This window comes from Argiope bruennichi, chromosome 7, assembly GCF_947563725.1.
Source record: "Argiope bruennichi chromosome 7, qqArgBrue1.1, whole genome shotgun sequence".
In the NCBI taxonomy this organism is placed as follows: domain Eukaryota; kingdom Metazoa; phylum Arthropoda; class Arachnida; order Araneae; family Araneidae; genus Argiope; species Argiope bruennichi.
Genome location: NC_079157.1, coordinates 54,728,562 through 54,744,547, shown reverse-complemented (window position 1 = coordinate 54,744,547; position 15,986 = coordinate 54,728,562). Strand labels below are relative to the sequence as shown.

Genomic DNA, 15,986 nt, shown 5'->3' with positions numbered 1-15,986 from the left:
AAAACAAGTCTTATTTGAAAACTATTGCAGTGCATGAATGTGGGCAATTATTCCAAATCTTATCAAGTCTCGATGGAGCAAAACTCAAATTTAAATACAATAAACTGCGTCTAAATGTTTATATTTCTACATTTTTGTATGTGTCATCATGAAAAGTTATTTCTATGGGAAAACCATTGTCCACCGTATTTGTTAGTTATGAGTTGTCATTTCCAGGTTCGTATTTTCGTTTGGAGATTTTTTTTTCTTCCAAAATGTGGCATGTTTCTAAAGATTCCAGAAGGTCAAAGCAATAAAAAAATAGCAATCGGGTCTCAGTGTAACGAAGTCCGATGACTCTACTTAAAAATTTCGCTATAAAAAATTCTTTAAATTGAGATTAAATTAATTAAAAAAATTTAACTCTGTTTTCTAACATTGTTACATTTTTGTAAAGATTGGAACACATCGTTTGTAACTTTTTCTTGAAACTGTAATTCCTTGATAATGATTTCACTTTGTGAAAGTTTTTAATGTCTGCTTCATTATCATCTTTATCAATCACTGTGATGCTTTTATGATATTTTGTAACACTTTGCAATATGCTCTGGTTGGTTGGATATTCAGCTGACATAAAATTTTTAATAGCAAAGAGAGGGTGCGTAAGACCATGGTGGACTATTTGGGAAATTTTGTGAAACTTCAGCAAATGGGAATTTGCGAAAAATTGGTCAATAAAAGTAAGAAAAAAAAATCAGTTTTAAAGACATTACCATTCGTAATGTGGCGAGTTAATAAAACGTAAATGCTGCTGAAAGTCAAGGTTCTGCAGAATTTTTCGGTGAAAAGAAAACTTCGTTAAATGAACATGCGTTGAATGGAGACCATGTTTTCCTTCTTTGTATTTAATTCTTTGTTAATTTGGGTTTGAGAGCAGCTCGTCATAATGATCATTCGTTATTATTGCTCATTAGAATTGCAGTTATTTCCGAAAAGGCAAATAACTTTTTAAATACAAATAACAAATTTTTCAACAAATCTATAAAATATTTAATCAGTGGAATTTAATGTGTTATTTTCTTAGAAATATTTTACAGTATCGTTGTTTTTATATTACCATGATTCGTTTTATAATTATTATTGCATTTTTAAAGTGGCATTTGGCAAATGCACAAAAATGAAAACGATTTTTCTAGAATTAAATTTTGCTTCACGATTATTTTAATCTTTGTGCTTTTAACATAATTTAAATGAAATTTACTGAAATGTATTGCTCTAAACTAACCGGAGTTTTAACAAGATCAGACTACATTTTACTGATTTTAACTGTCTGCTTGTTACGTTTTTCAGTTTTTTTTCTTTACTTCCGCTGACAGATTTAATTTCAAAATTGCATTATTCTGTCTCAGTTAAGTCGCATTGAGATTCACTATAGTTCTAGGAATCGAATTTCTGAATGATCACAATGTCTGTTCTTTCTATGCATTGTATAAGGAAGTTAAAAAACAAGTAATTATAAATCAAATATAAAAAATAGTTTTAAAATATTCAAATAATTCTTTTACATTCTCATATATCTTACATTTCTACGGAAAATTGGATTTTAGCATTTTCGGAATCGAATTCTGTCATGCTTGAAATCGATGAATTTTCTTTTTATATACTAATTCAGCAGGATTTTTAATATCTTAAGAATTTGTTCCTTTTATTATTTAATTAATCTTACTTATTTTACTTCTCGACATTTATATTCGGCCCAGTTTATTATTTTATGAAGTTCAGTTTTTCTTCCCAAGCCTGAATCACATCTGTATACTGTAGATTTTGGTAACGTTGATTTTCTGTCTGCTATTAAGTCTTTTAACCTTTTCTAGGGCCGTGGGAAGTATGCTTCCCACCAAATTTATCAATCTTTGTATGAAATTATGTAGGTTGGCATAAGTTCTGACAAATTTTTTTAGTAAGTCAGAAACTTAGATGCTTCAGTTCTTTATCTCAGACAAAATGATGTGTCTTGATTTGTTAGTTAATTATTAATTAACCAAATTAATTAATGAATCAAATTAAATTTATCTAATAAGCTAAATGAATCCCTTTTTTTATTCTAATTTCAAGCCTAAAAATATTTTAACATAATATGACTAGAAAAAAAGGTCCCTTTAAAGAGTTAAATTACGGAATTGTTAAAAATTTTGGAACCTCGCTTCCTTTAAATGTAAAAATCTTCCCACATTTTTATCTTAATTACAAGTCTGCTCCTTTTTTGTTAGGTTTCATTTTCTAGTTTTCATTTTCCTTGTTAAAAGAAGTAAATATGTTTTAAGTTTAGTGTTTCTGAAAAGCTCTGCAGTGATTATTTTATTTAAAAATTCACTACTTATGATAGGTATTTACTTCTCTTGTCTTAGACAATTAAACGCGGCGTTATACTGTGTTGCCATTTATCGCTAAGCATTATTTATTTAGCTAATGGGAAGAGCGCTGAGTAATTTCCACCCTTAAATGCATGCAATTTAATGTTGCTTCTTTTCACGGAAGAGTTGTTTCTGCTCTACCTTTTATCTGGTTCAGTAACTTCGTTTCAAAGTGTTGAATGCATCGCGTGGTTGAAGTTCTAATTGCTTAAGACTAAGTAATATTGCTTATTATATGCTACTATGAAAAGTTGTTGCTTCTCTTGCTTTGTTACTGGATTATGCTTTTTAGAAAACCTTATCCCTTACAATAATTAATTTACAGTTAGAATGTTCGATTATCCTCGTCTGTGTTTACTTATATTCTGTTTTTGGCTATAGATCTTATAATTTTTAGAATTTTCTTTTTTTAATTAATTTCGAATGATGTCTAAATTATTTATATATGATATCTAAATATTTGATTTTGAATGATGTTTTAATAATTTGAAAGTAAAGATTTGTCTCTTTAATCTATGTAGTGTAAAGAAAATACTAGTTGTTGTAATTCGAATCATATTTGTTTTAATATATCTGACAAAGTCTTGAATTATGCTGACCAAACCAACTTTGGAGCAATTAGTGGATTTTTACGTGAAAAACTAAGTTAGTTCCATGAAAAAAAGTTGCATCTCTGGTGGACACTGAAATATAATGAAGTCTTGGGGTAAAAGTTTGGATTAGCTTTAATTTGATGTTCACCGGGATTCACAATGTAGTTAAACTTTAGAATTTCTTGATCAAAACAACTCTATGTGGGATTTTAGAGTACAAAAAAGATTTGGCATGAATGTTTGAGTAACGCATATCTGGCAGTCTTTAAGAACTTAACCCCTTGGACAATTTATTTTCAATCAATACTGCTGAGGCAAGCAATTTAATTTTCTTTGTTTCAAAGGGAGGGATTTTTTTTTTTTTTTCATTTCTATCTTTTTTTTCCCATAAAAAGTGCCAACTATCAGGAGTACTGATGAGTGTTCAATTCGTCATCGCCATTTCGCTTAAGAAAGTTCAGGTCGAGTTGGTTATTGAAGTATGAGATTTATTGGTCAAGGTAAGTTAGGAGCACATGACTGACATATTGTTATAGTCTGAGTTATCTCCAATACATGAAAATAGATTGCATTTGTGGAGGGCATTGAATACATGGTAAACTTGATGTAAAGGTACGGATTAGCTCCAATCTGACGATTGGTATATAATGTATAATGTTTGTTTGTTTAAAGCAGCTGTATGGAGAACTTTTCAGCATTAGGTGAACTTGACATAAATATCTAGTAGTTGAAGAATGGCATTTGTTGATCAAATCAAATTCGGAACACATAGTAGACAGTTGGTGGAACTCTGTGTTTTACATTAATGGGATTTTTAGAGAAACTTGTCTACATTACTTTTTCTGTCGGAGGAAGAGATAATAGTTTCTAGTAACTGGCGAACAATTCATTTGTTTTCATTTCGTCAATTTTATCATATAGATACTACCTATCCATTCCACTTGTTAATGTGAAATTTATATTTTTCACTTGTTTTAGATAAGGCTACTTTAAAGTGACTATAATATGTTCTTATAACGGTAATTACTTGACATTCTATTGTAGGGAGGGCACGCGAAAAAAAGTTAAAGGCATAATTTTCAAATGATTTCCAAACCGTTTTATGATTTTACAAACTGCCATTTCTTTTTTTTAAATATAGCTTCTAATAGATTTTGTTTTTCTTTCAGAACTATCAAGAGCGCAGAGGAATTTGGCAAACACCTTGAATAATTTCAAGCTGGAAACAATCGGAAGCAGCCAAACGGATGACGAAGTTATTATAGGTAACTATAATGAATTGATACTATCCAAAAATAAAGTTTCTACTGTGAAATTACAACTCTTTTGCCGTCCTCGTCATCTTCCAGATTTCAAAAGATGCCTTTCATTTTCAGAGAAGCATTAATTAACATATCATCTTTTCACAGGCAGTAATATGTATCTTAATTTACAAAATTCTGTAAGAGGAAATGTTTTTTCGAACTACAATGAATATTTTTGACTTTTGTTTTTACATTTGACATTAACATGTGACTACATATTCATACCAGATGTAAAATCAGCGTTAATGATATTCCCTAATTTTTGTCGCATTCTCTATTATAAAAGTAATATCCAATTCTGCTGTGGCAAAGGTATGAACATCATGAATGTTCACATTATTTAAACATCACACATTATTAAACATTGTTGATGTTCACATTCATTGATGTTCACATTATTTAAACATTACACATTATTAAACATTGCTGATGTTCACATTATTTAAACATTACACGTTATTAAACATTGTTGATGTTCACATTCATTGGTGTTCACATTATTAAACATTGTTGATGTTCACATTCATTGATGTTCACATTATTTAAACATTACACATTATTAAACATTGCTGATGTTCACATTATTTAAACATTACACGTTATTAAACATTGTTGATGTTCACATTCATTGGTGTTCACATTATTTAAACATGTGAACATCATGAATGTTCACATTATTACATTTGAGTTCTAAGGACCATCATCGGCCACGACACAGTATTTCTCGTCAGATGCACGTTCCGTAATTAGTAGGGAGCAGCCAACCCCAAACCATTTCTATATCCATCAGGGCAGCGAAAACCAACTAATAGGCGGAAAGCTTCCATCCCCATTTTTGAGGTGCTTACCGGGGGCGGGGACTACAGTTTTAATAAGAATACATGACCAATTTCTTTTAACTAAATCATTGCATTTCTGAATTGTTGTGTTTACATGTGCGCGAATGCTACTAATGGTTAACCAACTGACGAATCCATTTTAGATGCTAAAATTTTATAGCAATTATTTTCTGTTCAGTTTTTTACTTTCTCGTATACGAAGTATACAGAAAATATTGTAATTGTTAAAAAATTTAAACTCCATATTTTTTACGAATATCCATATTTTCACCCTACAGTGCATCGCGTAACCATTTGGTTACATGTTTTTATTTCCATTTACAAGTTTCACATGGCTGTTCCAAAGAGCAAAAATTAGTATTTGGAAATCCCTTTTAAGAGCAGATTCTTTTTGATAAACATTTGTAGAAAAGACCGATGTATGCATTAGTGGTTTAGATTTAGATTTTATATATATTTAGATTTAGATTAAACTGGATTAGATTTAAACTGGAAACTTGAATTAGATTTAAGCTGGAAACTTGGAAAAATACAAAGATGGCTGTTGTATGAATACTTCTACTCTTAATAATACTATCAAAATTTATATTTTTTGGATTGTAAAAAATATATTGGTAAAAAGGTTTTTTATTTTTATTTTTATTGTAGAATTATTACTATGTAATTTGTGTCGCAGGAACATTGTTTAATTCATAATGTAGCCATTTGGCAAAATTTGATTTTTTTAAAAAAAATCATGAAAAATATAATCAAAAATTTGTTTAAATATTTTTCGTAAATTATATGCTATTCAAAAATTATTTATTTTTTCAAAAAAAAAAAAAAAAAAAAAAAGTCGTGTATTTTATGTTTAAATCTTCCAGCGTTCGGAAAACACATTTTTTACATTCTGTCGGTCTGTGACAAAGATAACTGAAAAACTATTTAAGCTAGACTGATGGAATTATGTATAGGATCTTTACATCAAATTTGAAGATATCTATCAAATTTTGAGCATAATCCATATAGAGGAAATATATCTATCTAAATATAAGTTGATACAATAACTAAAAAGCAGAGAAAGCAACAAGTTACACATATAAGTTGGCATACATGTTTAAAATTTAAATTGTCGATACCTATCAACTTTAGAACCAAATCCGTAAGGGATTTCCTTTTTACCTGCCTTTATTTTCACTAACATTTAAACGCAATAGCTCATAAAGGCAATAAATATCTGAAGTTCAGTATGTGATTGTGTGATTACAATTGAAGTTTTGTTCCAAATTTTAATTTTAGTCGATTGGAAACAACGTATCTAAGACACAAATTCGACTTTCAGGTAGTTATTGCTAAATACCAAGGATTAATCGCCAAAGGATCAAACAATAGATTCAGCAAAAATGCTCAATTTTTTCAAAGATCAATATCTTGTATCTACCATTCGCTAATGCCATGCAAGGCATTCGCGGCCTTACCAAAGTCCACAGTTTTATTCGGTGGAATGGAATAACAACTGTATTGGAGAGTATGCAAAAAGGTTTTAGGTAGACTATTCTCGTTAGGTTTTGTAGTTTTTGTACTCACTTGCAAAACAAGCAAAGGAACTTCTTGTCAGTGAATTTTGTTTGAAATCCGATACGAATCTACATGTCAGGTGTAAAGACCACAAATCATATTTCATCCCTGTTGCTCCAAGCAATTTTTTTTACTTATATTGTTCGCAGACAGGAATCGTACACATTTGTAGAAGCTTATTTTTCAAATTAAGAAAGATCAGAAACGTTTATATTTGTCAAAATCTTGACTTCAGATTTTTTTGAGGAGTACAACAATTTCTTTTTGTGTATTTCATTTGCAAGGGAAAAAATCAAACAAACAGAATTATTCTGTATTGGTTAGGAAGAATTCAGCCCCCTCCCTTTACTGTAAAATTGGAAAATTGAGATAGATGCTATTGCTTGTTAAGTGACGGTATTAAATCATGTCATTCCTTCCTATACATATGATCGACCTGTCTTCTCATTTTTTTTTTAATTCTTCGAATTGGTATTAATAAAATAGTGTTCAAAATTGATTTATTGTAGTCACAAAGCAAATTAATGCTTATTTTTCTTTGACATTAGTTTTCAAATCCTGATATTCCTGCTAAATAATAATGAATTGGATGACCGTGTAGATCTACTCATTTGCATATGCATTACCTTTTTGAGTTTGACTTATCGAAACATGCAGGATATTAAGTAAGACAAAAATAAAACATATCTGTGAGCACTACAATTAATTTATTTTGATAAATATAATTTAGCATGAAATTGCAATTATCCGAGTTTTTATACTATTCTATGTTTACCCCTTCTGTAACACGGCGAATATCTATGTGATATTCAAGTTCTTGCCACATTCGTGATAGAATATCCCCTTTTAACGAGTCTAACGCGTCAATATCCTCTGTCTCAATTGCTTTAAATCCTGGGAAAGTGGAAGCTCTAAAGACTTCGTCTTTAACAAAGGAAACTAACTTTCTTGGGAAAAAATCTCAAGGGGTTAGATCTGGGGATATCGGCATCTAAGAAAATATTGGTATATCATTTGTTCCAGCGCGGCCAATTCAGTGATGGGGTAGATGATCGCTCAGGTATTGATTTTCATTTTATGTTAGTTAATTAATAAGCTCTTGAAACTCAATGGTCCATTTTTCCCATCGCCCCTTATTTCGGAGAAATATCGCCAGATTCACCCAGCCTCAATAAATGATCTGATTTCCCTAATTACTTTGCAAGTATAGTTAACCATGCAGAATGCTCTATGTTTATTGTGCAAGAATAATTTAATATGATACATTCTTTTATTGTTTCAAGTTGTAATTTATCATAGATTAGTTGTGACATGACTATATTAATATTGCTAATACAATAGGCGAACAGCTGCTCACCCAAAACGACTAATGAATTATTAAATAATAATTTTTATTATGCAATTAATATTCGTCAAGGAATACCAAACAGAATCTGCATTATGTTGTTTTCCTATGATTAATTATGTACATGAAACAGATAATGCATCTTAATTTAAATAATACGCACCGTATTTTCGATACTTGAAGAAATTGCAGAAAATTCAGAAAGCTTGTGTAACAGATCGGAATCTTCGTCCGTTTAATTTATCTCTCGTCAGTTGAAGTATGCCTGGAATTGGAGCGTCATTAATAAAATTTAGTCAACCGAATTGCAGTCTTCTAAGTGATTTAAGTAATTGTTTAATGTATCGCGTGTCCATTTTATTCGAAAGCGTATCAAATTCGTTAGGAAGGTGCACGATGTATTAACAAGATTAGTCAGCACCCTTTTAATCCTCATTATTTTTCATTAACTATTTATCGTTACTCTTTGGACGCTTATATTATTCTGGGGAAATCTTTTAATTTAATTATTGAATCGGGTAACAGTACTCGAATAGAGGCTTTTAAGTTTTTTTTTTAATTTTATTGAATTTATTCTGTTGTCACTGATGTAACTAGAGCTGTTTTGGATGAAATTATTTTCATGCTATTTACTAACAAAATATTAATTATTTAATTAATTGTCTCAAATCCCTGATTAAAACTGCTTAAATCAATATTTTTGAATGAAATTTCAAAGCATATTAGCCTCTCTATCAGATAGGCTGTTGGAGGCTATATGCCAATATCGCATACCAAATATATATACCATAAAGTATATTTTAAAAATATCGCATACCAAAAAGTATATTTTGTATTAACACTAGTTGTTACCCAAAAGCACCTTAAAACGTGTTTGCAATATATATATACTTACTCTTAAAATAATTTCCTAAGTATTTTATCTTGGAGTTGTGCGGGTTTTTAATTTTCCCACGGAATCAAAACGCTGAAGTTTGCGAATTCCTTCTAAAATTAAATAAGATCGATCTTCTTTTCCTAGCTCTTTTTTTTTAAGTCCTTTCTATTAGCCAACTCCTTTCGCAATTCTTTTCTTCTTTCGCTACAACTTGGACAAAAAAAAAAAAAAAAAAAAAAAAAAAAATTACCAGAAGCGAAAATTAGACTATATCCGTGAAATACTAAAGTTTGAAATCAGTACAAGTTATATGATATTTTAAAATCTAATTTAAACTTAATTAACTTTCTAATTTTTTAGCTTGATTCAGTCCATATTAATTTCATTCTAAAATGTTCTCTTATTCCTTGATCCCATTCCACTTTTTCTATTTAATTAATGCAACAGAAAGGTCTGTAAAAATGTTTCCGTCAGCAGTTCCCACGCTCAGAGTGAAGGGATAAAAAATTGCTAACCTAAACAAATTCTTCTAAAAGACCCTATAATTCCTTTACCTAATCCGACATGTGTAGGAAATCCCTATCAGAATCTCATAATAACTGGGCAAAGTATTTTCACTCTCTTTTACACTAATCTGCTCTTGTACCATACTGTATATATGTATATATATATATATATATATATATATATATATATATATATATATATATATATATATATCGTAATGTAGAGCATCAGAAACTCGATTATTATGATAGGAATTTATTTGTTTATGAAGTATTTTGTTGATAGCATTTTCGTGTTGCTGCTATCTCGGAGAATATTGGATGATTATAAAATAAAAACGATTCCGATATATGAGATCGCAACTGTCAAACTCTTCACAGGACTGGAGTAAAAAAAAAAAAAAAAAAATCAAGGTATTTTGATGTATAGGCTTAAAAGTCATAAGAAAAACAACAGTTAAAGCTCTAACAGTTAACTGTTACAGTGACAAAATTTTCAAATTGTATAACCAACTTCTTTTATTGGAAAATTTTCTAAATAGCAAAAGATAATATACAGCGTTGGAACGCTACCTCAAACAGGAAAATCATCATCGCTTGACAGAAGAACTCTTGACAGACTAACAAATAACAGCTGATGAACAAACAGCAAGGAATCTGTTGAACTTTGCGTCTACTGTTGGGCGCACCACAGTTGCTTTCTCTTTTCTTCTTAATCTGTCCAGCGCTTGTGATTTTCGTGTTACAAATACGTACTATTATTATTCCAACGCTATTGATTGTTTTTTGGTATAAAGGACGCATTCCAGTAAAAAAAAAAATGGTGTTGCCATTTGAAAATTTTTAAATTTTGTCTCTGTAATTGTAACTATTAGAGCTTGATTGTTGTTTTTCATATAAATTTTGAACGCATACCTCAAAATACCTTGAATTAAAATTTTGTTCTGTTCCTGTGAACGCACGCACGCATGCGCAATATATATATATATATATATATATATATATATATATATATATATATATATATATATATATATAATTTCGACATGTTGTGCTGAGATGGTCATGACTAGCACAGAAGTCTTGATAATAGATAAAAATTGAACTGTTTCCGCAACATCCTGCATAATAAATATATTGTTAAAGAACTCTATGCCCGTTTTCACTTAAATTAAAGAAAGTTATGAAACATTTTAATTTATGTCTTTTATATAAATTAGTATATTATTTAAAATCTTCTTCAAAAGTCTGCATTTTTATTTTTAAATTAAAATGAGAAAATCCTTTGCGCGAAAGAATTCTCAAAATATTACAGATTGCAGCAAACGATTTATTAAAATGTTAAATATCGATTTATTAAAATATTAAATATAATTACATAAAATTTAATCAAACATTGTGAATAGCAATTTCAGCATGTATTTACAGCATGGAAAATAAAGGCAGACATTTCTATCTTCATTCAAAGTTAAAAGCTAGTAGTTACGTTTTAGGTAAATGTTTAAGCAATAGGAAATTTCAAAACAATATTCACGTCAATAAGACATTTTTGAATGGAAATGAAGTAAGATTTTTTTCAATAAAAGATCTTTTCTCCCGCTATAATTTGTCAATTTTAAATTCAGTTTTCCGAATTAATTTTCGGAAACCCTGGTTGATTTGTTTGAGCAATATTGTGCATACGCAAATGAAGCATGTTTTTTTAATTAATAAAAATAAATTATTTAATTAAATCTCTGGAAAAAATATAGTTATTCTATTAGAAGAGAATTTACTTGGTGGTTGGGATTTTTATAATATCCAAAAAAGAACGTTTTATTTTTAGAGATTTAATTTATCCTTCCAAAGACGTTTTTGACGTGTTAGCATTATTTTTTAAGTAATGGGAACAGTAAAAAAAAATTATGAACTCGATTTTATTTAGGCTTGAAATATAGAGTTTCAACATTCAAGCTGCCATTCATATTTAAAAAAAACCATTAAATAAATTTTTAATTTTTGTTTATCTAACTAAGAGTTGGCACTCAAGTATGAAAGAAATATAAAGAAAATTTTGGGTTTTGGATTTATTTATAAATATGTTGCCAATGAGTCTAGTAAAAATATATAACACATTTATTTGTTAACAAGTTATATTCTTTTAATGAAGTATTATTTTTTAAAAGTAAAAGTCAGAGACTGAGAAAAAAGGAGAGTTGAAATTGTCATAATTTATTTATATTAAGACGAATGACTGTTTGTGTGCTGCTGTTTTGCAAATGTGCATTTTTTTCCTCCATTCTTGATGAAGTTTGGCATTCAAGACAAGAGGAAAGTCAGCGTTAAATTTCCAAAGCCTAAAGTAAATCAAAAATTTAATTAAATTTTTGGCGTTTGACAGTTGTATCATTTGAAAATATTATTACACAAAAATATTTTTCATTATCTTAAAACACAAGATGATGATAGTAATAAATCAATCAATAAACAAAACTTATACCTATGTCATTTCTGTAACTTGGATTTAAATTTAATGCCAAGTCTTAATAAATATTCAGAATTTAATTTGATAAAAAAAAGTCTATAACAAATCTTTATTGTGATGACAAAATTCAAATATTTCATTGTTCTGTTAAACTGTCCAGTCACATGGTTTTGCCGATTTACGATAATAAATTGCTTTCTTTAAACATTAACTATGAAGCAGAATTTTCACTTCCGCTTTTATTTTGCAATATATACACTTTAATTTTCACAAAAAGTAGCCTTTTGTAGCCCGATTTCGTTCATATTTTCAGTCATTTCAAATGAATGGTGAAATTAAAAACACACCTACATTCAATATTAATTTTTTAACAACCAGGAAAGGCAATATTCCGGCAAACGAGTTGTTGCCAAAGCGGTTAGTGTAACATATAAATTTTAATTGTTACAAATATTACCCTCCCCCCACCAAATATTAATTTCCAAAATAATGGCAAATAAGTAAATCATCTGCGCAGAAGGCATTTCAGAGTGGGTTTTTTTTTTTAAATTTTATTATTCTACTGTTTCTGGAGATCTGGCTGGCCGTTAAATATACTTTTTGATCTATCGCTTTAAGGGAAATATATGAAATGTCCTTTTATGAAATATGGCCTTTCCATATATGAAAATACGGCCGATAGGGTCTGGCCGTAGAGTGTCAGTTTAGAAATCGTAGGATCATAGATTTGTTAAAAGATCCCAATAAAAATGCGTTATGCAGGCGGGTTTTAATGCTCGTTAAATATCCCCCCCCCGTTGGCGTAGCTTAAATATTAAGAGAGGAGATCGCAAGAATTTCTGATGTTCCGTTATTTTGGCCCAGATAAACTTTGCGAGATTCTTCCCCAAATAACCCACGATTTAGCTCAAACCGGGACTTTTATTTAACTCATCTAAACTAAGTTTATGTAGAAGCACGGAAGAAAAATGGTGGAAGAACACTCCCAAACATTTTTAGTTCATGTACAAATGTATGCATTCTAGATGTATAATCAGATCGACAAACTTTGAGAGTTGTTGGCATCGAGAAGAACAAAAGTTGGAATGAACACAATGTCGCAAACCACTTTGAGAGGCTGAAAATAGCAAGATTCGCATTTTTGCTTTGAGACAGGAGGCATTATTAACACACATGGTGCACAAATACGGACGATGGATAATCCATGCCTGTGGACCGCTAAAATCTCAATACGGGTTTAAAATCAATGGAAGAGTCGTCAATGATTATCATTTATGGTCGTACTTGAGGTTTGAACGCCTGAATGGAGCAATTTAACTTGTTTTTCTGCAATACGCCCTTTCGAGAACATTGTAAACTTCGCATGCAACTGTGTAAAAAGGCATGGGGTTCACGGATGCTGCCAACCTTGTACATATTTCCTGTGAGTTGTGTAATCACCTCGATATTATACGAGGGCTGTCTAAAAAGTATCCGAACCTTCCATCAAGAAAAATGTATTACTTACGTGACGAAATTGAGATCCTAATCCCTTCAAAATCAAAGTTGGGTTTCTTGCACCTTCATACACTTATCCCACCGATCCATCTATTGCTGAAAATACTCCTTGAAGTTTTTTTTTTTTTTTTTTTTTGGTGTAATGTTCATCTCCGTTGTCCGACTATTTTTGAATCGCTTAAACCATTTCTTCATTTGTGTTACCCCCATGGCATCGTCTCCAAACACTTGCTGAATTTTACGAATTGTTTCGTTTAGAAAATCACCCTGATTTTGGGAAAAAAAAAAAAAATATGCAGTATCTTTCCTGAACTCGTTTAGTCATTTTGAGAGAAATAAAAAAAAATCCGACGAACACTTATTACAGCACTTTATTCAACGGCCAGCAGGTAGCGACTGACACCCTCGAATACGGAGAAAAATTTAAGCATACACATTAAACTGTCTTCTTCCACTGTGCACAGTAGCGCCGCTCTAGCATCATTACCGGAAGCAGGGAAATTCAAGATCGGATACTTTTTAGATAGCCTAGTATCCCCAAGAAAGGTGGACTAGATTCATGGAACCTATTGCTTGATCTTGACATTCGCCGGATTTTAATCTGTGAGGAGCTGCCTTACATCACTCGTTTATACGTTGCCTATGTACACAATCTGGGATCTCATAACAAGGATTATCGTCGCTGCAGCACACGTCAAAAGCATACCTAGTATCTTCAAACGCATTTGGAAATCGTTTTTACGCCGTTGTAAACTGTGCAATAACGTCAGCGGTCATCACTTGCAACAATTCTTGCAATAATTAATCATATAAATCTCTTTGTAAATCTTTTTGTCAATTTCCATGTTCTCAGCGTGGTTTCGACATCGTGTCCAGTTGCAATGTTTTTCTTTCGTGATGCCTTTGAGAATTTATCTGAGTTTGTCGATGTGATTATAAAATACCCTGTTAAAAACGGTGGGAAGCAAAAAGAAGAAAATTTTAAGTTGAAAATCATATCTTTTATTTTTATTCTTAGCATTTGATCCATCGGCGATTTTGGATACATATTGTGGAACCACCATGAATCTAAGTGGGTTTTGCCGATGAAGAAATCAAAGACAAAAACGAGCCGAGATTTTTGCATTCGAAATGAAAATTTTCATGCGTTTTGAATTTGAAACTATAGGTAAAAATTGAATTTGCCATTCTGTAGGGCTGGTAATGTTATTTGCACTGCCAAGTTAATGTCAAACGGTTAAAGCTATGCCACTAAAATTTTAAGAAGCTCAAGAAAATTCAAAAGCCCTTGCGACTAAGAAGCTAAAGTAAAGTTGCTCATCTCTTTGAATTTATGAGGTGAAAGGAAAATATAAATTTAAAAAGTGGGGAAGAATTGAATTTATTATGTATATATATTGGGTGTATAAAAGAAAAAGAAAAGGACTGAGTAATCTTAATGCGTAAAAAGAAGTAAAAAAAGCAGTTTTTGTGTATCCAAAACATAGAGGTAATACTTTTATCTTCACTTAACAACAAAACAGATCTTCACCACCAACTTAATCCGCTATTCATCTGAAACATTTACGATTTTTTTTTTCAATTTTATTTTGCAGAAACTTTCGCTTTTCTGTACCGAATAAATAATGAAATACCCTTTTTTCCCTTTTTTAAAAGTAGTTAAAAATAAAATAGTACTCCTCAATTCATTTTTCTTCCTTTCCCAGAATTAAGAACAGACAGTAGCTCCTTTTAAACAACTTTCGTTCCACTTATACTTTTGTGAAACGTCTCTTAAACATCACTTCACCATTCATCTTGGGAGGCGAGCGCAATTTGATTTTGCCTCCTCAAATAAGTTTAAAAGAGGGAGAGAGAGAGAACCGATCCTCGTAAAAAGGCAAACTTTTCGTTTTCTGACGATTCACTAAATTACTTGAAGCATTTAAAGTCGACGCTTCTAGCCAGTTGTAGAAGTAGCAAAGTTCGTCTTACGCGAAATCGATTATTAGAGTAATTTAATATCAGAGTGTGTTATTTATTTATTTTAACGAGAAGGCATTTGCTGCTGCAGTAATCATAACGAAGCCGGTAGGATTTAATGGTGAATTTATGTTGCGCGGTTAAAGTTAATTTGTGAACTACGAGTTCGAGTTTTAATCTTAATAAAAGGTGAGCGATCAAAACGTGTGCCGTCGTCTCTTTAACGTTGCTGTTTTGACACTAGGAAGTTAGTTGCATTGGGTACGTTTTGTAGTAACTTAGTGTTATAATTAGTTTTTCTTTCCTTTTCTCTCTTTCTTCTTTCTTTCTTTAGAAACTAACGATACAAATAATACAATCGCGAGTTTGAAAAAAGTGAAGTAGAAATTTTTATTTTTCGTTTTTCATGCATTATAACTATAGGGGTTCTGTACTTTTAAATGCTTCACTGAGTAGTGATAATTCCTACATAACTTAAATAACACTCTTTAAATAATGTCAAGCCACCACTTTCGACGATCGGTTTCTCGCCTACGCTATTAAAATCATTAATTTAATAATGTTGACCAACATTGTTGTACTACATCATATGAAATAAAAATTTTTTAAAAAAATTTAAATTGCACATTAAATGCAGGACATTCTGATT

At 30.6% G+C, this 15,986-nt stretch overlaps 1 protein-coding gene across 2 annotated transcripts in view; it reads left to right on the top strand.

The window, feature by feature from the left end:
- LOC129976084 (rho GTPase-activating protein 26-like) overlaps positions 1-15,986 on the top strand; it is a 258,723-nt gene that overhangs the window by 137,461 nt on the left and 105,276 nt on the right. For both annotated transcript variants that reach the window (XM_056089459.1, XM_056089458.1), the window contains exon 2: positions 4,156-4,251. In XM_056089459.1, coding sequence (XP_055945434.1) covers positions 4,156-4,251 — 96 coding nt within the window. The remainder of the gene's footprint in view (positions 1-4,155; positions 4,252-15,986) is intronic.